Source organism: Oryctolagus cuniculus, chromosome 8, assembly GCF_051225735.1.
Source record: "Oryctolagus cuniculus isolate XC-2025 breed Fujian yellow rabbit chromosome 8, ASM5122573v1, whole genome shotgun sequence".
NCBI lineage: Eukaryota > Metazoa > Chordata > Mammalia > Lagomorpha > Leporidae > Oryctolagus > Oryctolagus cuniculus.
This window is the reverse complement of record NC_142874.1, coordinates 119557232-119578781: the sequence shown is the minus strand read 5'-3', so window position 1 is coordinate 119578781 and position 21550 is coordinate 119557232. Positions and strand designations below refer to the sequence as shown.

Sequence of the window (21550 nt, the reverse complement as noted above, 5' to 3'; positions counted from 1 at the left end):
AAGCCAGGAGCCAGGAGCTTCTTCTGGGTCTCCCATGTGGGTGCAGGGTCCTAAGCACTTGGCCCATCCTCCACTGTTTTCCCAGGCGCTATAGCAGGGAGCTGTATCAGAAGTGGAGCAGCCAGGACTCAAACTGGCACCCATATGGGATACTGGCACTGCAGGCTGGGGATTTAACCCACTGTAACACAGCGCCAGCCCTGGGACTAGAAATTTCTACACATTAGTCTCGTTCCACTCTTGTTTTCTGAAAACCATGACCTTTGGATGGAGATGTGGGGCTGCCCTAATTTTAGCCAGGCAAAGGTAAGCCGCTGAGGGCCGATCTTCATCAGCAAAGTGATTTAAGTAATGTAACTCTCTGTCTGTACCTGTAAATCCATCCACTATTGCACTCTGCATAACTCTGCTGTCTCAAGACCCCTTCCTGCCTGTGGCGGGTTTTACAGAACAGCAGCTGTGCACGCCCTCGAACCCTGACATGCAACACAAGATCCAAGGGGCTGCCTTCCCAGGACGGCGGTTCAGAAACACACTACTCCAGGGCTGCAAAAGCAGGCAGAACACAACGCCAAACACTGTGGGAAAACGATTTTTAAATTTTTCTTGCCAACATCTTTCAACATTTTATAAACCAATGATAAGTGACAGACAGAAATAATTCCATTTCCTATTACTTTCACAAAGCAGTAAGAAAGTAGCCATTTAGAAAGGGGGGAGAGGTAGTCCTTTTTTTTTTTTTTTTTTTTTAAACATAGAAACACTATAAAAAATGGGAATACCACCACATGGAAGTACGTGCTCAAAGATCAGACCAACGCAGCTCCAACCTGGCTCTTCAAACTCGAGCTCTCCATTCTTTTCGAAGCAGCTGGTTTCGTAGTCTCTTCCAAAAGCTCTTTGCAAGGAACAAAGAGGCCTCCCAGCTCCTTTCTTGCTGGACAAGTGGGCGTCTGATAACCAAAGCAGGAGAAGCTGGAAATCAAGTCCAAGGGCGTGGGCTGACCCCTGACACCAGCGCTCTGTGTGTGGTTTGACGCAAGCAGAGGCTTGGCGAGGATCAAGGTCAAGGCAAACCAGGAAATGGAGCGAATCCAGACTTGACCAAGACAAGCTCCAGAGAGAGCCCCCGCTTCACGGGGTTGCGAAGTGTCATGAGGAAGGAATCCGTATCGGTTCTAAGACCACACAGTACTTCCACTTTATCTTATTTTTTGCAAAGTGCAGCTCTCCAAGCATTTCATTTAAAAATAACCACCTGTCAGGGAAGGAAAGAAGAAATGCATTTCATTGCAGCAGTGATTTCTGGGATTCCCACGAGAGGTGTAAGACCAAAACATCAGGCCAGGGTTACCACCCCGGAGACCCCGGCAGTAGAACAGGTGCCCTGTCGGCAGGTGGCCACCTGGAAGGGGACCCCTGCTTTGGCCACATGTCCTTGCTGTCTCCCCTGGCCTCACCAATGCTGGAATGAGCTCTCTGAATGTCCTTGGCCTTCAGAATCTGTCTCGCGACACAGCAAAAGCGCTGGGTCTCAGTGTTTCTCTGGGGTCACGGCAGTCTTGCCAGTGACCCCTTCATCCAAGTGCAGTTAACGCCCGGCACTGAGCACAGATCTTATGAAAGGGCACGGGGCCTCGGGCACTGGATTTGCTTTCCCAGAAACAATCCCACATACGGTGCCCATGGCAGCCATCAGCCCAACACAGATGACAATCATCTGCAAGGTGCGTGTCAGAAAGTATGACGCATGTGCATATTTTAAGGGTGTTACCATGCATAAGAAACACCAACCCACACGCACACACACCGAGGACACACTGGCAGCTCTTTCATGGTGGGTGGGAACTCGCTCTCCTGCTTACTCACTTTCAGCTCGGGTTTCGGATCCTGGTCATGTACTTGTCTGGGCTGGCAGCGCTCATGACTGTGGTGTAAATTGTGTAGCTGAAAATAACAAGAATTTTTATATGCACATCATTTTCCCTAATATCGCAAGGAGGGGAAACAACCACCAAGCCCTTCTCTAGCCCTGGGTCCAGGACAGGAGCCTAACAGAGGCCAGCACACATCAGCACATTGAAAGTGCACAAACCAGAATGCTGATGGAGTCTCTTCCCCTATCTGGACACCACCACACAAAGCCACGTTGAAACTTAAAATCCTCAACTCCTCAGAGCTCTATGTGGTGGAAGGGAGGCAGAGCCAGCCCTTGGCCTCACCCTGGCCCACAGGCGTGTTCCTGGCACCCCTGTGACTTCTGGGGCTTCCCTTCTCATCTGCCTCCACAACCCCCAGCAAGCTGGCCCCTGCTGACCCTGGAGTGCACTGGACGGCTGCACACCACCCTCAGAGCACACCATGCAAAGCTCGTGTGAGGGTGAGGGCAGCTCCCTGGGCGCGATGCAGCTGCTTATTTCAGTCGTGGGCCTACTCTCCACCTGCTTTAATACTTTCTCTGCTGATGGCCACAGCAAGAGGAAACAAGTTCTGGGGCAGGTGGATGTAATTTCGCAGCACGGCGCGTGGGGGCAGCACCGAGCTGTTTACTGCGCAGACATTTCTGTCATCCAGGCACCCTCACTGCATGCAGCCTGGGGGTCTGTGTTCATCCTGGCCCATGCAGCTTCTCTTAGGTTTCCAGTGACGCACGCGAGAGACGCGCTACTTGGTGAACTGTTTGCAAGTTCTAACCATTTTGACTTGACAAAACCTTCCAGAACCGCTTTCATTCACTGATCATTCTCCCTGGAGCCCAGCCAAGGGAAGGGATCCAAACAGGGGTCTGGGGATGGACCAATGCATTTATTTCAGAGTCTTAACAGGACAACCAACAAGTGGACGATGCTTAATTGCAACATATCCCATCAGTCTTTATACAGCCATTTAAAATGGAAAGCATTGTTCAAAACATAGAAACAGATCCATTTTATTAAAATCAATAGAATGACTATTTTATTATAATACTAATTTTTAAAATGTATTCACTTATATAATTATTTTAAAATTAAAAACACAGAGTTTTTAAATCCATTTTTTAAGAATAAATGTTAAAAATGCAAAGTGGCGGCCGGCGCCGCAGCTCACTAGGCTAATCCTCTGCCTGCAGTGCCGGCACCCCCAGGTTCTAGTCCCGGTCTGGGTGCCGGATTCTGTCCCAGTTGCCCCTCTTCCAGGCCAGCTCTCTGCTGTGGCCAGGGAGTGCAGTCCTTGGGCCCTGTACCCCACGGGAGACCAGGAGAACCTCCTGGCTCCTGCCTTCGGGTCAGTGTGGTACACCAGCCGCGCTGCGGCCGCCGGAGCGCCCACTGGGTGGGGATGGGGAGTGAACCAACAGAAAAGGAAGACCTTTCTTTCTGTCTCTCTCTCTCTCACTGTCCACTCTACCTGTCAAAAAAAAAAAATGCCAAGTGGCTCCCCTGGGAGCAACACTGCCATGGTGTGTGGGCACTGGCTCCTGCAGGCTCATGAGAGCCAACTGGTAACCACGCAGGGAAAGGGGCTGGCACAGGTTACACCGCTGCCTAGACACCAGCATCCCAAATCAGAGTGCCAGTTCAAACTCCCTGCTAATGCGCCTGGGAAGGCAGTGGAAGATGGGTCTCTGCCACCCACGTGGGAGACCGGGATGCAGTTCTAGGCTCCTCAATTCAACTTGGCCAGCCTTGGCCATTGTGGTCAATTAGAGAGTGAACCAGCAGGTGGAAGCACTCTCTCTCTCTTTCAAATAAATAGATAAATCCTTTTTTAAAATACACATAAAATATTCAGAAAGTCTCTAAGCCAACCATAAGCTTGCAAACTGCCGTGGTGGGAGTGTCTACCCAGAGTGTTCATTTGTTTGTGTGTGCCCCTCCTTCTCCCAAAGAATTAATTCAGGAGCAGTGGTAGAATATGGACTGATCGTGTGTGCGTGTGTGTGTGTGCGCGCGTGCGTGTGTAATGAATTCTGAAATGGTATTCCTTGGATCAGGCCATCCTCAAAGAAAAACCTTTCCAAGTTGTATCTTGAAGATACATTCCTGGTATGGTGCAAAGTGAAAAGAACAATGCCAGTTTTTCAAAGCACCCCTAAGCCCGAGGACTCATAAAGCCCTCAGACTCAAAAGTCGCTTTCGGGGCAGGCGTTGTACACAGCTAGCTAAGCAGTCGTGTGGGTTGTGCATGGCTAGCTAAGCAGCCGCGTGGGTTGTGCAGCCGCGTGGGATGCCCACGTCCCCTATCAGAGCGCATAGGATCAAATTCCACCCGGATTTCTGGTCCAGCTTCCTGTTAACAGGGAGGCTCAGGTGACAGCTCAGGTGACTGGGTTCCTGCCACTCTCAGGCGACCTAGATGTAAGTCCTGGCTCCTGGCTTCAACCTGGCCCAGCCCTGGCTGTCGCAGGCACTTGGGGAGTGAACCAGCGGATGGTAGATTTCTCTCTCCATCTCTCTTCCTCTCTCTGTCACTCTATCAAATAAATAAATAAATCCTTTTTTTTTTCTTTTTAAATCACAGGGCCATAAGAACAATTATTTTGTGTTTGTGTAAAATAGGATCATGGAAAATGGAAAAAACATCAACAGTATTTTGAAACTAAAAAAATCATTTTGCAGGTTTTATCTTCATGTTTTATCAAAATGCCGTTTGCTGGTGTCGCCTTAGGGAAAGCAGGGGAAGGTGAAAGTAGGAAAGGCTGGGTTTTGAAAGGCCCTGAAGTTCAGGGAGAAGATGAGGCTGCCTTCTCCCAGCAGATGCTTTGTCTTTTAAATGAGCAGTTACATCCCCTCCCTGAGCCACAGAAGAGACCCGCAGCCGCAGCCCGGTCTCGGGCCACACCCAGAGGGATAGTTTTGATGGCAGCTGCCTCTCTGGCTCATCCAAGAGCTTCCTGAGCCAGTGGCAGCCTGGGCCCAGGGCTTCGCCTCAGAACAGGCTGTGGGTGAAGACCCATGGCACACAGCAGGCCGCGGGCAGCGAATGGCTGCACAGACAGCAGTGCGGCCGGGGGATTGTGCGTGAATAAGGAACAGCATCGGGTCCCGCAGAGAGGCCTTGGGGAGAGACAGGGGAAACCACAGCTGGAAGAAGTGTCGCTCTGACAGCGTGACAGCTAGGAGCTCGTGACCCGGGAGGCCGCCCATGGCTGGCACACGGCGTAAGGGTAGGGGAGAGTCTCTCCCTCCTGCACCCGCCTACCCGCCTCACCTGCGGCTTTCCTCAATCACTCCTCACCTGCCTCCTCCGCCCCACTGCAGGGTCAGTCCCGTGAGGGCAGACTCCGCTCGGAGCTGCAGCCACGGCACACACACGGCCAGGGCCCTGCCGTGCGTGACGGAGGTCACTGCCTGTCCAGGTGACAAATGAACACTCGTGTTGGAGGTGTCACTTACTTGTTATAAACCGGAACCACCGACAAAACCTGCAGAGGGAAAAACTGTTATAAAGGGCATTATTCAAAGGTAGAAGAAATGCCTTAAAATAGCTATAGGACAATTGCAGCCACTTAACACTTTAGTGCATCTTGGGGTGACAGTGATAGGTTATTTAATCCTCTCTTTTTTCTTCTGAACAATGAACATCTGTTACAACTATGCCTTTTTATTTTAATATGAAGAAAAACTTAGATGCGTACTTCCACCTATATAGAAACAAGTTCAAAAATGTTGATTTTTAAAAATGTTATGAACTAGGAAAAACTTTCATTCTAACAATTTCATCTGTCACATTTGATTTCAGAGAATTTTTTAAAAATTGCTAATAACAAAAGTACCAGGTGCCAGCACTGTGGGGCAGCAGGTTAAGCTGCCACCTGCCGCCTGCCATGTCAGCATCCCATATGGGCACTGGTTCAAGACCCGGCTGCTCCACTTCCAATCCATCTTCTACTGCTTTCCCAGGCTATAGCAGAGAGCTGGAACAGAAATGGAGCAGCCGGGGCTCGAACCCGTGCCCACATGGAATGCTGGCGGCACTGCAGGTGGCAGCCTAACCCGCCACGCCACAGCGCCAGTCCCACAAGATTTAAAAAGTACCAGGCCTGCTGGGTAGGCAGAACATCGAACAGTCTTACCTGGAAAAGTGTCTCCAGGCTGAGCTTTGCCTGCCCTGTAGCATTGAGGGCTTTGATGGCAGGTGTTCTGTAAGGACAAAGGACAAAGGTCACCAGACGCCTGAGAAAACCCCGACTCCCGTCAGCTGTCATTAGGGAGGCACAAAGCGAGGTCCAGTCTCATCATCTCCTCTCCCCAGAGTGTATTCTGACCCCCACGCGTGCTCCTGTGGCCACCCGGGGAGTCTTCAGCAGGGTTGCTGGTGGGATGGCCGGCTCCTGACCCCGAGACCTGGGCCATCCTGACCTTTCCAACACCCAAACAACCGCACCACGAGTCTCCCCCACCGCACCCCCTACCCAGGCCAAGACACCGTCCAGGGCACCCAGGCACATTTTCTGGGAGGCCCCCACAGGAATCTGCAGTCCCTGTGGTAGGAGGGCGCCCTCTGCTGGTCACCAGAAAGCACTGCACACCAGCCCGAGTCCAGAGAGTCTACCTTCGGTCATCCTCCTCAGGGGCTGGCTTCCAGTGGTCATAATTTGTCTCAACAAGGAACCACCTGCAACACAGCAATCATCTCCCACTCAAGGTCTTTTAGGACGGAGCTGCAGAAGAAAGGCTCACAAATAAAAACAATACGGAGTGTTTCACCCATCAAAGAAAGAGTATTTGATGGAGAGCAGCCAGAGCCTTCCATTCTACTCACACTCCCTTCAGGGGGTCCAGAGGCCAAATGTCTGCAGGGCCGTCTCTGTTCCTGGTGATGACCACTCCCTCGCGGGGGTTCGTGCCGCCCACGATGTAGTAGACATCAGCGATGAGGGGAGTCTTGGCCAGTCTGTAAACAGCTGCCTCAAAGCTTTCTGCCTCACTCAGGGTCTGAAGAAAAAACAAAACAAAACAAAAGACAGCTGTGTAGCAGCATCTCCCCCACGGGAGTGGTCTGTCCCAGTGGATGGACAAATGGTCCAGCGCATATGCTCCTGACAGTAAGCCATGGCTGCAACCTTGAACTTGGCCGACAGCCTCCCACCATCAGGGCCCTTGAGCAAGGAGCCAGCGGCAGCAGGATTTCCCACATGGGAGAGAACTGCTGAGGAGCCCTGGGCCTGGCTCACCCAACACCGGCCATCTGTTCTCTACGCACACGGCCCTCACAAAGGACTCCCCTGCCTTGCCATCAGCGCTCTCCTCAACAGGTATTTCTTCTTTCTTTCTTTTTTTGACAGGCAGAGTGGACAGTGAGAGGGAGAGAGACAGAGAGAAAAGTCTTCCTTTTACCGTTGGTTCACCCTCCAATGGCCGCTGCGGCTGGTGCGCTGCGGCTGGTGCGCTGCAGCTGGCGCACCGTGCTGATCCAAAGCTGGGAGCCAGGTGCTTCTCCTGGTCTCCCATGGGGTGCAGGGCCCAAGCACTTGGGCCATCCTCCACTGCACTCCCTGGCCACAGCAGAGAGCTGGCCTGGAAGAGGGGCAACTGGGACAGAATCCGGTGCCCCAACTGGGACTAGAACCCCGTGTGCCGGCGCCGCAAGGCGGAGGATTAGCCAAGTGAGCCGCGGCGCCGGTCCTTAACAGGCATTTCTTGAACACCGACTGTGTGCAAGGCACTGTTTTTTGCTGTGAAGACAGAGCTGTGAATGCAACAGGTCCCCTACTTGCTCTCCCCAAACTTCCAAGGAGGACGAGAAAGTCGACTCGACAGGAAATGGTGACACAGTGCCAGACGTACTCCGTCACATCAGACAAGATGCCGTGGCAATCGCAGCTGGGGAGCTGTCCTCACCCAGGGTAGCGGAGGAGGCATCCCCCACCCCCACCCCGGGGAAGCACCACATGAGCTGAGGCCAAAGGGACAATGAGAAGTCAGACTGGTGACAGTGGAGGTTCGTGGGTGAGGAGCGGGAGTAGGTGGGAGAGGTCCAGCTTACTGGATGGGGCTGCAAAGGCTCCATGAAAGCAGTGCCCTTCTCTGGGGTCCTGACACCCGCTCGGGCCACGGGGACCTCCACAGTCCTGTGGCATGAAGGGGTTAAGGGGACAGAACTCCCACAGGGGCTGTTTCCTGCAGCTGACCTGCTCGGGAGCATCCCCCACCCTGCCAATCACTCTTCACCACCTTCGGAGAGGAGCACCTCTTCTGCTCTCCCAACCTGCGCAGGGGGTCGAGGCGGGCAGTGGCAACAGGGTCAAATCAAAGAACTGGGGATCCTGGGGTCCGCAAGGGCTCCACACCACCAGCCCCTGGAAGGCTCTGCAGACCCCTCCCCACCTACACACATCCCTGTTAGGGTGACCTGTTTCCATCTGAGTTGTTCTGTTGGGGTAGGATGGGGGATGGGGTATTTGTTTATGTTGCCTGGCTCCTCCCCCCCCCCCCCCCCAGCCTCTAACAGAGAACAAATGAAAAGACAAGGGAGACACCCCGCAGGCAGTGAGGACCCACGTGGGCAAGGCAGGGCAAGGCAGGTGGCGGGGCAGGGAGTGACTTCCAGTGGGCACAGGGCTTCCTTAGCTGGCGGGGCGGATGGCCGTGTGACGATTTGAAAAATGAGAGTGTGGTGTACTTTACACAGGTGAAGGTCTGGTGTGTGATTCCCACTCCCGCGAGCTGCCTGTCCGCCTCCCGGGTTCTGACCGCTTAAGGAGAGCGAGTTCCCCGCCAGGATGCCCGAGAATCCCACAACGGCCGTTCCCCAGCAGAGCCCCGGACCACAAAGCACGCAATGGGTGTCAACAGGAAGGCGCGGGCACATCACGGGGGCATTTATTTCTCAGCAGCAATGGGGCACGAGCTCGGGTCACACGGGGTTGGACGGCCGAGGCGTTATGCTGCGTGAAAGAGAAAGGCTGCACTCCGGGCCCCACTTAGGTGAACTCTAGGGCACGCGGGCCATGCCCCTGAGAACAGAGCTCAAAGAGTGCTTCTCTGCGGGGCATAAGAGCTCAAGGAAAGTTCATGAAAAATACATTTTATGAAAAAACCGTGAATGGATTTCAAAAACATCTCGCACCATAGAAAACTTATCTTTTCATTCCATTTTGCATGACCTCTTCCCAGTACCTTGTTGCTACTGATTAAAATCTGTCCTTACTACTGTAACTAGTGGCTTTGTTTAAGCTTTGACACTCTCTATGAAAAGGGTTACATGCACTGTGCAAACATGGGGATGCTTTTGCTCCAGGAGCCCTTCCATGATTGAAAACAACATTGGTACCCGCCACAGAGCTTTGGACACCACACCCTGGTTGAGAAGGTGAAGTGGGGGTGTGGGGGGGGGGGCGTGGGGTGAACACACTCACCGTGCGCAGAAGCCAGCTGATTGGAGAGTGTCTCAGGAAAAGGGCAGCCACCAAGTTCTCCCACCACCAGCCTCTGTCTGCCAGCGAGAGGACGGAACAGTAAGCCAACTGCCCTTCTGTTTCTGGGATCCACCCAGCGCATTCCTACCTCTGGCTTAGTCCTTGCTCTAAGTCAGCAGCAATGGTCTTCCCCCAGCTCTGCAGAACTGGCTCAGGGATCACAGGGGTCAGGCCTTCCAGAACCTTCTAGCTATAGTTGCCTCCTCTCCTTCTTCCCTCTCCACCACACCTTCCTGTTTTGCCTTCTCTGTAGCCCTTACCACTAGCAAAACCATCTGCATCTCTAGGTGCACCGATGCATCCTGTCTGCAGCCCCTCCCCCCAACCCCTGGATAGGAAGTCCCTGCTGTGTGGTAGGCCACAGGCCAGGGACTGCACTGGGATAGAACTGAGCAGGAATATGGCTACAAACGCATACCTCGTTCATCGCCAGAAACCGTGAACTTGTGTGGACTCTGACCAGTCCATAAGCCTACGTAGCCAATAAAAGTGGTTCCTGTGAATGCAATCTGAAACCGAGAAATGAGATATCATTGTACCATTCCAACCAAGCGCACCCTGAAGTCACTTGTCCTGCCCCATAGTTTTCTGGGTTATTGTTGTTTTGTTTTCTGGTAAGTTCCAACGTAATAGACTAGAACTCTGAAATAGCCTTCTAGGACAGGAATCCTAAACCCTGGAGGAGAGGGCGCATGGATAAATGTCAGTGGATTTGTGGCCTTGGCTGGGAAAAATCAAACATCCTTACTTCCTTCATCCCTACCTGAAATTCAGCTCTTTGTATAACGAATGTCCACCGCAAATCATGCACTATGAGCAGTGCCTGTGGTATTTCCACACGCATGTGGTAGCTGCAGACGCTAGAAAAACGGCCTGTAGTCACCACTACCCTGAGCTCACAGCAGTCACTGGACCCACCCCTAAATCTTCCTACTTAATGTGCTAAGAAAAGAGCATAACATTGAAGGGCTGCATCTCGACAGAGCTGGTTTTCTTTGCGGTCCCATGTGTTTGATCACTGACAATATATTGTTCACCAAAGGCCACACCGAGGCTAAGAAGCCCCATCCTTTTTTTTTTTTTTTTTTTTTGACAGGCAGAGTGGATAGTGTGAGAGAGGGACAGAGAGAAAGGTCTTCCTTTTGCCGTTGGTTCACCCCCCAATGGCCGCTGCAGCCAGCGCACCGCGCTGATCCGATGGCAGGAGCCAGGTGCTTCTCCTGGTCTCCCATGGGGTGCAGGGCCCAAGCACCTGGGCCATCCTCCTCTGCACTCCCTGGCCACAGCAGAGAGCTGGCCTGGAAGAGGGGCAACCAGGACAGAATCCAGCGCCCCGACCGGGACTAGAACCTGGTGTGCCGGCGCCGCAGGCAGAGAATTAGCCTAGTGAGCCGCGGTGCCAGCCAAGAAGTCCCATCCTAGAAACAAAAACTGCGCTCTGATTTAAAATGTGTGTTGCTTTGATCATAAGAGATAAATGTCACCCCTTTTTATAAACTCTAAGAAGTTAAGGGAAACAGGTGGGACTGCTAATCACGAACGATCACATTAAAATGTTCAATAATAACAAACTCATTTTACATACATCTTTCAATTAATTCTCGCAACTGTCCCATAAGTACAGGCAACACTTCTGCTTTAAATTAAGGTCATGAGCTCCAGTGAGTGCAAGATACCACTGTATTGATATATTAGCATCAGTCCATCCATTATTTCTGATACCAGATTTGATTTTTCAGAGAACTCTTAGAACAATACCTACCATTCAATAAAAATTAACTAATAATTTTATATTTTTAAAATTTATTTATTTGAAAGTCAGAGTTACACAGAGAGAGGAGAGGCAGAGAGAAAGAGAGAGAGAGAGAAAGAGAGGGCTTCCATCCGCTGGTTCACTCCCCAATTGGCCACAATGCCTGAAACTGTGCCAATCCAAAGCCAGGAGCTTCTTCCAGGTCCCAAGCGGGTGCAGGGCCCAAAGACTTGGACCATCTTCCACTGCTTTCCCAGGCCATGGCAGAAAGCTGGATCAAAAGTGGAGCAGCTGGCACTTCAGGGTAGGGCATTAACCCACTGTGCCACAGCACCGGCCCCTTATTTTTATATTTTGAGAACTGAATAGGGCAAATCGATATTTTTCCATAGAAGACTTAATCTTAAGTCATTAATTGTCTTTATTCAAGTACTGACACAATTGTTACCACATCTGGTTGTGAAATAATTCAAGGTGGCTAACTTACAAAGGAGCTTGCTGTGGTCTTGGTTTTGTAAATGGTCCTTCCGCCAGACTCGGGAAGGGCCTTCGCAATGCATGTCTCTACTCACAGCAGTAACATGGGAACAAATCTACCCTAGTGCTGAAGCCCTTAGAAACTGTGATGTAGGAAAAAAAAGTAATTATATGGTCATCTTGTTCATGTAACACACTGAGCCTCATTTTAGAGTATGAAGATATGTTAAATTTAAGAAGAGGGGCCGGTGTGGCACAGCAGGTTAAAGCCCTGGCCTGAAGCGCCGGCATCCCATATGGGTGCCAGTTCAAGTACCAGCTGCTCCACTTCCGATCTAGCTCTCTGCTATGGCCTGGGATGGTAGTGGAAGGTGGTCCAGGTCCTTGGGCCCCTGCACCCACGTGGGGGACCTGGAGGAAGTTCCTGTCTCCTGGCTTCAGATAGGTGCAGCTCCGGCCATTGTGGCCATCTGAGGATTGAACCAGCGGATGGAAGACCTCTCTCTGTCTCGACCTCTCTCTGTAACTCTGTCTTTCAAATAAATAAAATAAATCTTAAAAAAAAAAGAAGAGAAATTATATGGTAATTTCTAAGCATAATACACAATTATAAAATAGAGGATATCATTCATAAGATAGTTTATCTTGCATTTGCAAAAGTCTGCTTTATTGCTAAGCATTTGTACTCCCCAGTGGTGTCTCCCAAGCCAGTAAACATAAATGACTCTTAGTCAAATTAAGTCTATAGTCGAATAAAGGCTGAGCTTAGGGGGGAAAATGCAATTAGGAGGCTGAAGGCCTGGGGCCTGGGTCCACCTCTGTCACGTGATTTACATCTCCAAAGTGAGGATGAGAACGCTCACTCTGCTGCCTCGCAGGGCTGCTGGAGGAATTTCTGTTTATAAAAATACTTTTGCTATTACAGACTCCAGACAGGAATGAGAGACGCATTACTTTGTGGAAGCTGTTCCTAATTCAGCAAAACAATTTATTGGCCACGAATCCTCTACAAAAAGACGAGACCCAAGCATCATAGAAGTTCAGCAGTGACAACCTGAGCGGCGAGACCAGGGCCAGCTCAATGACTGCTTTATCCCAGGAAGAAGCTCCAGGCCAAATCAAAACAAAAGAAGCAACAACTGTTAAGAGAAAACAGTTCCAATGACTTAATAAATAAGTCAGAAGTCATAAGGCAATAACTGCCTTTATTCCTTTGTCTGTTTATAAGGCTATTTCTCCATCATAGAATAGTAGGAAAGGCATCAAGCAGCCAATTAAAATAAATATAACCCCAACACCCAGTAATAACTGTGAGTGTTTTTGCAGACTTCCCTTGAGAATATATATAATATATATATTTTTTTGACAGGCAGAGTAGACAGTGAGAGAGAGAGAGACAGAGAGAAAGGTCTTCCTTTTGCCGTTGGTTCACCCTCCAATGGCCGCCGCGGCCGGCGCGCTGCGGCCAGCGCATCACACTGATCCGAAGGCAGGAGCCAGGTGCTTCTCCTGGTCTCCCATGGGTGCAGGGCCCAAGCACTTGGGCCATCCTCCACTGCACTCCCGGGCCACAGCAGAGAGCTGGCCTGGAAGAGGGGCAACCGGGACAGAATCTGGCGCCCTGACCAGGACTAGAACCTGGTGTGCCGGTGCCGCAAGGCGGAGGATTAGCCTATTGAGCCACGGCACCAGCCCCTTTGAGAATTTTGATGCCTTTGTATTGTAGTGTTGCTTTCACTACTTAAAAGCACTTCTGAAGTCAACCTTCAGCTGGAGGTCAAACTGGTAATAGTGGCAAAATAAAGGAGTAAAACTGGGGAGGGAAACTTCCCTTTTCAACATTTCTGTATTGCTGGAATTTTTGATATGAAAAAGGATTTATTTGTAAAAGCACATGGCTAGATGCATATCGAGTAAATGAGTTTTTAGTATTCATGAACCAACCCCTAAATACAATGAGAATAGAGTAATCTTTGTCCTTAACGCTCAAACACGGTCCATACACACATTGCAATGACCTGCTCTGTGGACGGCAGGGACACCCTCTCTAGAGGTTTTCACAGCCACGTGACAACAGTGCGTGCTGCTGTAGACTCTTAAAGGGACCATGTTGAAAGCAAAGCAATCTAAGTATCATTTTTAAAAGATCACACACAAGAGAATCGTGTGGGTCAATCGCACTTGTAGACTTAAGGAAGGTTATTATCTGGCCACTGATTACTGAGCATCTACCACCTGCTGTTCATAATGACTTCATTTAACCCCAATAACTATTCTAATAAAGTAGTCATTAACGTGTCTGGGCTGCTAGCTGCAAAACAGGCGTGAGCAATCCCCCAGGTTCACAAAGGAAGTGACAGCAGCAGGATTCAAACCCAGGACAATCAGACCCCAAAGCCAGCCACTGCACTACCTGGGTCTTCCCTATTCCCATGATCCTGGAGGTGGGGAAGCAGAGAAAGAGCTCATTCAGGCGGATCACACGGCCTAAGAGTTTTCCCAAGGGAAAAACAGACTGCCCTCTTTAAGTCAAAGCTTCGTAAGAATAAGCGACTCTTCTTCCTATTAGCATAACTGACACCAATCTCTCTCCTGGCTTTGTGTTTTCAGGGTTACATCTCCTCCCTCCCTCCCTCCCTCCCTCCCTTCCATCTTACACTGAGGATACAACCAGGCTAGCAAGCCCCGACGTGATTTCTGTATCTTACCCTGAAGGACCATACCTGCCCATTTTTTAAGAACTGCACATCCACGGTCAGCTTGCGTAGGATACTTCCATAAGGGTAGTCCAGGTTCCGGCCATGGTAAACGTGGCCTCTGGAGTCCTGAGCCACAATACTGGTGCAGAAGCTGGGAAGAGGAAAATTCCAACAGGAAAGAATGAGACAAATGAGTACGAGGAAGATGGGTTTCCCGTTTTTAAAGCAAGTCCCCCAAGTAAAGCAGTTTTCCTCCTCATAGCTGACATGCAAGGGAATTTCAAAAAGTTCATGAAAACTGGAATGAAAAGACAAACGCTGGTGTGAAAAAAGCCTTGAAACCAAGGGTGATTTTTTTTTAATACATATTTTCATGAGTTTTTTTTTTTTTTTTTTAAGACTGCTGACATTGTGAATTTCAAAGTCTTAAAAGAAATTAAGGGGTTGGTGCTGTGGCGTAGCAGGTAAAGCCACCACCTGCAGTGCGGACATCCCATATGGGTGCTGGTTCAGGTCCTGGCTACTCAACTTCTGATCCAGCTCCCCACTGATGTGCCTGGGGAAAGCACTGGAGGATGGCCCATGTGCTTGGGTCTCTGCACCCACGTGGAAGATGCGGAAGAAGCTCCTGGCTTCAGATTGGCCCAATTCCAGCTGTTGAGGCCATCTGGGAAGTGAACCAGCAAATGGAGGATCTCTCTCTCCCTCTGCCTCTCTGTAACTGTTTCAGATAAATAAATAAACATTTAAAAACAAAATTAAAAATTGATGTTTCCATTCCAGTTTCCATGAACTTTTTGAAGCTCTCCTGTATATACCATAACCCTTGCACAAGAACTGTTCACTGTCCAAGATGAAAGAGACAACAGGACACAGCTGCCCTGGGATCACTCGGGGTACTGGACCTTGCCCTAGGCACACAGGAACGCCATCCCAAACTCAGTGAGTGGCATCCTTAGCCAGCACCCTAGGCGCTGGCAGCTGACAGCTCCTGACCCCTGCTTACCCTGCCCAGTGGCCCTGCAGTACATCTCCTATTTAGCATGCTGCTCCAGGCTAGCTCGTCACCGGATCTCTTGTGGAGAAGGGCGCTCAACTGTGTCCCACATCCTGTCCCGTTGTGTCCCCTTGAGACAAGGGTCGGCTCTTCAGATGCTTGCCACCTTCCTTGTCCCTCTCAGAGCTCAGAACTGAAAAGGATCGGTTCAGAATTCTGGGCTGAAGTTATTTTGAGGACGATAGGTGGTGGTTTCTTAAACACACCTACATATCCATATTCTCTGAGAATATTTAACGCTGGGTGAACACATAGTTATAAACAGCGCGTCCAGCTCTGGAGGAGAAAGACAAGTCCATCCACACCCACAGAAGCCAGAGAAAATACCCGGAAGAATGGGCTGCCCTGCTCAGCACCAGCTTTACTTGTCTGTATCAACTAACTTTACTAGAACCCTTGCCTGTTGCTTTGCTAAGTACGAAAAAGCAAGTGTTACTTAAATTTCTTGTTTTAAGAGGAAGCTTGGTCAGATTTTTTTTTTTTTTTTTTTTTTTTTTTTTTTTGTCAGGCAGAGTGGACAGTGAGAGAGAGAGAGAAAGGTCTTCCTTTGCAATTGGTTCACCCTCCAATGGCCTCCGCGGCCGGTGCGCTGCAGCCGGCGCACCGCGCTGATCCGAAGGCAGGAGCCAGGTGCTTCCCCTGGTCTCCCATGGGGTGCAGGGCCCAAGCACTTGGGCCATCCTCCACTGCACTCCCTGGCCACAGCAGAGAGCTGGGACAGAATCCGGCGTCCCGACCGGGACTAGAACCCGGTGTGCCGGCGCCGCAAGGCGGAGGATTAACCCAGTGAGCCGTGGCGCCGGCCTACTTGGTCAGATTTTAATTCCTTCCAAAGTTTCTGCTCTTCAGAGTCCCCGTGGGGGAGGGAACGGAGCACCTGGGAGGAGGGGCTAGAGCACAGGTGCTCTGGGGAGGGGGGTCTCTGCTGGGGTGGGGGTGCGGGGTTCAGGGGAGTTCAGCCGCATCTTGGGAACTCACGGGACACCTGACACCCAGCAAGTTGCCCGCGAGGCTTGATTGAAAACAGACCCCACCACCCTCCCTGCATTCTGCCCCGGGACCCACCACACCCCAAACCGCTTTCACTTTGGGGCGCCACATTTCGGCAGGCCCACTGCGCAGCGACCCTATCAGAGCGCGCAGTGTCCCCGGCGACCCCTGCCCTGCCAGACACGGGCTCCGCGTCCCCGCCACGGCAAACACCAAGGGATCAACGCATGGGGAGGGGACAAGGCAGTGCCAGGGCTGCTCGGCGCCGTTCCAAGGCTGGAGGGCGCCCCGGAGCAGCGGACGGAGGGGTCAGCCCCAAACACTTCTGGCAGAACGGGAAGCTGCCTGACCTGGGGCTTCGGGTAGAAAGCGGAACGTCGGATCAGAGGAGCTGCTGCGATTTCCCCCGGAGAGGCCAGCCCCGCAGGTTGCGGGGCGGCCGGGTCTCCACCCCGTTCTGATAGCGTCAACTCCCTCTCCTGGCGCGGGGTGTGAGCCAGCCGCGGCTCGGGCACTCACGCGGAGTACTCGTAGGCCAGGTTGACCAGGAGGCCGTCGGCCAGGCTGAGGTTCAGGAAGTCGCACATGCCGCGGATCTCGGCCGTGAAGGGCGGGGGCAGGAGGCGCTCCAGCTTCAAGGCCCCCTTTTCGATCAGCGCCAGGACCCACTTGGGGACTCTGTCCCTAGAAACGAAAAGGCACGGGGATGTCCGGTCCGCTCGGAGACCGGGGTGGGCGGTGCGGGCTGCTGCCACTGGCGTCCGTCCCCGAAGCGCGGTGACCCGCGAGGCCTGCCTGCAAGGCGAGGCTGAGACCCGCACACCCTGCGCCCCACTCTGGCCCACGGAGGCTGCAGGGCCGGCGCGCAGTCCCAGGCGCGCCCGATCTCCCGGCCCAACACCGCCCGAGGCAATCCACGCTGTTCTTGGATGCTCTGTGGACGGCAGGGCTGTCGGGGCCAGGGGCGCCTGTTGTCTCTGCGCGTAACGCCCCGTGGGCAGCGCGCACCTGGTCCTTCCCGCCCTCGGCCCTGGCCCGCGCCCCCGACTCACCCGATGACCTGCGCCACTGCAGCGCGCACCAGCTCCACGTCGTAGTGGCGCAGGACCGGCAGCCAGCGAAGCTCTGGGGCCACATCCAGGCTCACGTTGAAGAGCGGCGGGCCGGGGGTCGAGGCCGTGGTCGATCCCCCGACCCCGGCCAGCAGCAGCAGGAGCAGCAGCAGCTCCAGCACCGGGCGCACCGGGTGTCCAGTGCCTTGCATGGCTCCTGCTAGAGGCCTCACTGCGGGCGCCTGGGACGCGCAAGAAGAGGCGGCGGAGCCGGGGGTGGGGTGTGGGCGGGGCATGCGCGCGCCCCGCCCTCGGCCCCGCCCCCAGCCGCCTGCGGCCACTCAGGACTTGGCCGGGACGCGCTCGCCGCAGCGCGCTGCGTGTGCGGGCGGCCGGCTCCCCACCCGACCCGCGCTCGCGGCCAAGCCACACCTCGGTGTGCCCGGGTGAGTAGGCTGCAGTCGGCGCGGCGTAAGATGATCAGGGATGGGAGGGGACCCACGCAGGACGTTCCCCCATCTCATGTCATTTTAGAAGTTGATTTGGATCTTAGAACAGGAGAGCTTTTTCTGTTAAACACTCCCATCTCTTCGCAATAAAAAAAAGCTAGAAAATTTATCTAATATGTATGTGCTAATCAAAACACGCCAAAAGATGGGCCCCGACGATGGACTTGCACTTGCCTCTGTATCAGCACCTTCCTGGTTTTTCCAGTCTTAATTTGTCCTTTGTAAAGCTGGAGAAATAGCAGTGGCTCCCCGCCCAATTGAGAGAATCAGCAGTGGTGCATAGGCTGAGTTCAAAGATGTGGACTTGCAAGCAACGCTGATGCTACAAGGTAATAGAAAACAGGATTTTTGAAACATTCAAAATGTATCCAACGAATGAAGCTACAATGTGGTAAAAATAGGCGCTATTCACAAGTAAGCTAAGTATAATTTTATGTCGTGTCTTCCTCTAGTGTTAGGTTACGTGTGTGTTATAGGACAGCTTGTGCTAAAGATTAAAAGGGAGATCTGAAGTTACAGAATAGGGAGCCCTCTGGATGTCTGACACGCTGTGTCCTGATGACAGGGCTTATCTGTGGATCAAAACCTACAGTTTAAACAACAGGGCTGTGCCCAGTGCAAGAAGGTAGGTGGGAGGTCCGGAGTTGTGGTGCAGCAGGTTAAACCGACACCTCCAGCACTGGCACCCCATATGGGTGCTGGTTTGAGACCCTGCTGCTCCACTTCCAATCCAACTAATGGCCTGGGTCAAGCCTGGCCCAGTGCTGGTCATTATGGCCATCTGGGGAGTGACCAGCAGACAGAAGATCTCTGTCTCTCCCTCCCTCTGTAACTCTTTTCAAATGAATACATAAATCTAAAAAAAAAAAATAGATGGATGCATCACATACAGGGTGTATTTTGTTTTGCTTTTTAGAACTGGCATCTCAGATTGTTTCGCCTAAGGGCAGTGTACTAGGTTTTTTTGGTTTTTTAGTAATTTATTTATTTGAAAGGCAGAGACAGAGTCTTCCATCTGCTGATTCACTCCCTAGATGGCCCCAACAGCCAGAGCTGGGCTGATCCAAAGCCAGGAGCCAGGAGCTTCTTCCTGGTCACCCACGCAAGTGAAGGTGCGCAAGGACTTGGGCCATCTTTCACTGCTTTCCCAGGCTATAGCAGAGAGCTGGATCGGAAGTGGAGCAGCCAGGACTCGAACCAGTACCCATGTGGGATGCCTGCACTGCAGGTGGCAGCTTTACCTGCTACACCACAGCATACTAGTTTTAAAACATCCACATCCTTGTTCCTTGTGCTTTTTTTTTTCCTTAAGATATATTTTATTTATTTGAAATATAGAGTAACAGAGAGGGAGAGACAGAGAAATAGATCTTCCACTCACTGGTTCACTCCCCACAAGGCTGCAACAGCCAGGGTTGGGCCAGGCTGAAGCCAGGGGCCAGGAGCTTCATCTGGGTTTGGAAACAGGTCAGGACTTGAATCAATATTTATATTGATTCAGGTGGAGACTTTACCCCTTGTGCCACAACAGTGGTCTTCTCCTATTTTTAATACTCTTCAAAGGTGGAGCCCAGGGCCTGCATCTGGCTTAGTAGGCTAAGCCTCCTCTTGCTGCATCAGAATTCCATTTGGGTACCAGTTCGAGTTCCAGCTGCTCCAGTTCCCATCCAGCTCTCTGCTATGCCTTGGGAAAGCAGTGGAAGATGGCCCGAGTCCTTGGGCCCCTGCACTCAAGTGAAAGACCTGGAAGAAGCTCCTGGCTCCTGGCTTTGGGTCGGCTCAGCTCAGTCATTGCGGCAATTTGGGGAGTGGACCAGCAGATGGAAGACCTCTCTCTCTCTCTCTCTCCCCCCTCTACCTCTCAAATAAATAACCAAATCTTTAAAAAAAGAAAAAAAAAAAAAAAAAAAAAACAGGTGGAGCCCGGTTCCTTGTTCCTTGCCCGTGGGCTGCGTTTGGACTTGCTTCCTGTGAAGTGAGTCTCTGAATGCCGAGGCTGGGTCGCCAGGGACCCTGCTGTGTCTTGGGTTGCTCACTCCAGAGGACGCCAGCTGTCCAGGGGGCACTTCCGAGGCCCCACGTTGAGGAACTGGGAGCCAGAGAGGAACTGCGGCTTCTTGCAAGCCACCTAGGAAGTGGGGTCTTCCTGCCTCAGCTGCGCACATCCAATTCCTGGCCACAGGAACTGCAAGAACTTTCATTGCTTTAAGCTACTAAGTGCTGAGGTGACTTGTGCTGCAATGAGATGACTAACACATGTTTGGGGAGTACCTGTTGGGTGCTGCCGCAAGAATTGCCTAAATACATATTGCTTTAGAACTGGTGGTGCCAGGAAGCTGGAAGAAATTTTGGGCAGTGTTCCTTGGACAGACTTAGCAGCAGTCAGGTGGTCTTCAAGGAGACTGCCCGTGGAGACAGCTTCAACATAAGGGAGAGAATACACTGGGGCTGCTGGCGAGGGCATTTGACCTGGCAGTTAAGCCAAAGGTTAGACCACCCAAAACCCACACTGAGTCCCGGCTCTGCTCCTGATTCCAGCTTCCCTGTAATGTGCACCCTGGAAGGCAGGAGGCGATGAGGGCTCAAGTGCTTGAGTCCATACCCTCCACGTGAAAGAACTGAATTGAGTTCCTGGCTCCTGGCTTTGACCTGGCCTAGCCCCAGCTGTTGCAGCCATTTGGGAAATGAACCAGTGGATGAGAGATATTTGTTGCTCTGTTTCTCTCTGTGTGTCTCAAATAACTAAGTAAAAAATATATTGGGGGGACCGGAATTGTGGTATAGCAGGTTAAGCCACTACCTGCAGTGCCAGCAGCCCATATGGGCCCAGTTTGAGTCCCAGCTGCTCTACTTCTGATCCAGCTCCCGGCAAATGTGCCTGGGAAGGCAGCAGAAGAAGGCCGTAAGGCACTGGGGGCTCTAGATGTATTCAGAGCAAAATGCTACAGTTGCCACTTAGTGTTTTAGCTGCTTCTAGTAAAATATGGGGAGAGAGTGAAGCTATAGCAAGGTCTGTTAAAAAGAACCCAGGGAGTTTGCACTGTGGCATAGTGGGTTAATGCCCCAGCCTGCAGTACCCACATCCCATATAGGGGCCGGTTTGAGTCTTGGCTGCTTCACTTCTGATCCAGCTCTCTGCTATGGCCTGGGAAAGCAGTGGAAGATGGCCCAAGTCATTGGGCCCCTGCACCCACATGTGAGACCCAGAAGAAGCTCCTGGCTCCTGGCTTCAGACTGGCTCAGCTCTGGCCATTGCAGCCATTTAGGTAGTGAACCAGCAGATGGAAGACTTCTATCTGTCTCTCCCTCTCTCTGTAACTCTTTCAAATAAATAAAATAAATCTTAAAAAAAAAAAATCCAGGAATGGTTCTGAAAATCCTCATACCCAAAGAATATGTAGGAATGCAGTATCCAGAATGTATAAAGGCCTCTGGTGTAATTCAGTGCTGCCTACCAAAGGCGAAGCGTCACAGGCTCCACAACCAACATTTCCACTTCTAGTTTCTCTTCTTTTTTTTTTTTTTTAAATTTACTTTGACAGGTAGAGTTATAGACAGTGAGAGAGACAGAGAGAAAGGTTTTCCTTCTGTTGGTTCACTCCCCAAATGGCCG

The 21550-nt window shown here is 51.7% G+C and overlaps 1 protein-coding gene across 1 annotated transcript; it reads right to left on the bottom strand.

Annotated features, from left to right (window-relative positions):
• Positions 1–579: 579 nt before the first annotated feature.
• On the bottom strand, positions 580–17659 carry NAAA (N-acylethanolamine acid amidase). Its single transcript, XM_008267728.5, has 11 exons — positions 17429–17659; positions 16896–17060; positions 14354–14480; positions 9819–9909; positions 9341–9417; positions 6745–6917; positions 6535–6597; positions 6056–6122; positions 5376–5404; positions 1870–1947; positions 580–1258 (listed from the first exon to the last, which is right to left on the bottom strand). Exons 1-10 carry the CDS (start codon positions 17638–17640, stop codon positions 1872–1874), a joined length of 1080 nt encoding a protein of 359 aa, XP_008265950.5. The 5' UTR covers positions 17641–17659; the 3' UTR covers positions 580–1258; positions 1870–1871.
• Positions 17660–21550: the final 3891 nt, after the last annotated feature.

What these genes read in the sequence shown, in the direction of transcription:
- NAAA (XM_008267728.5), bottom strand. Translation starts at nt 17,640, where the DNA reads ATGCAAGGCACTGGACACCCGGTGCGCCCGGTGCTGGAGCTGCTGCTG. An exon ending in CCTGAGGAGGATGACCGAAG is followed by an intron (nt 6,123 to 6,534) that starts GTAGACTCTCTG and finishes TTGTCCTTACAG; the next exon opens with AACACCTGCCATCAAAGCCC. An exon ending in GTGGTTCCGGTTTATAACAA is followed by an intron (nt 1,948 to 5,375) that starts GTAAGTGACACC and finishes TGTTATTTTCAG; the next exon opens with CTACACAATTTACACCACAG.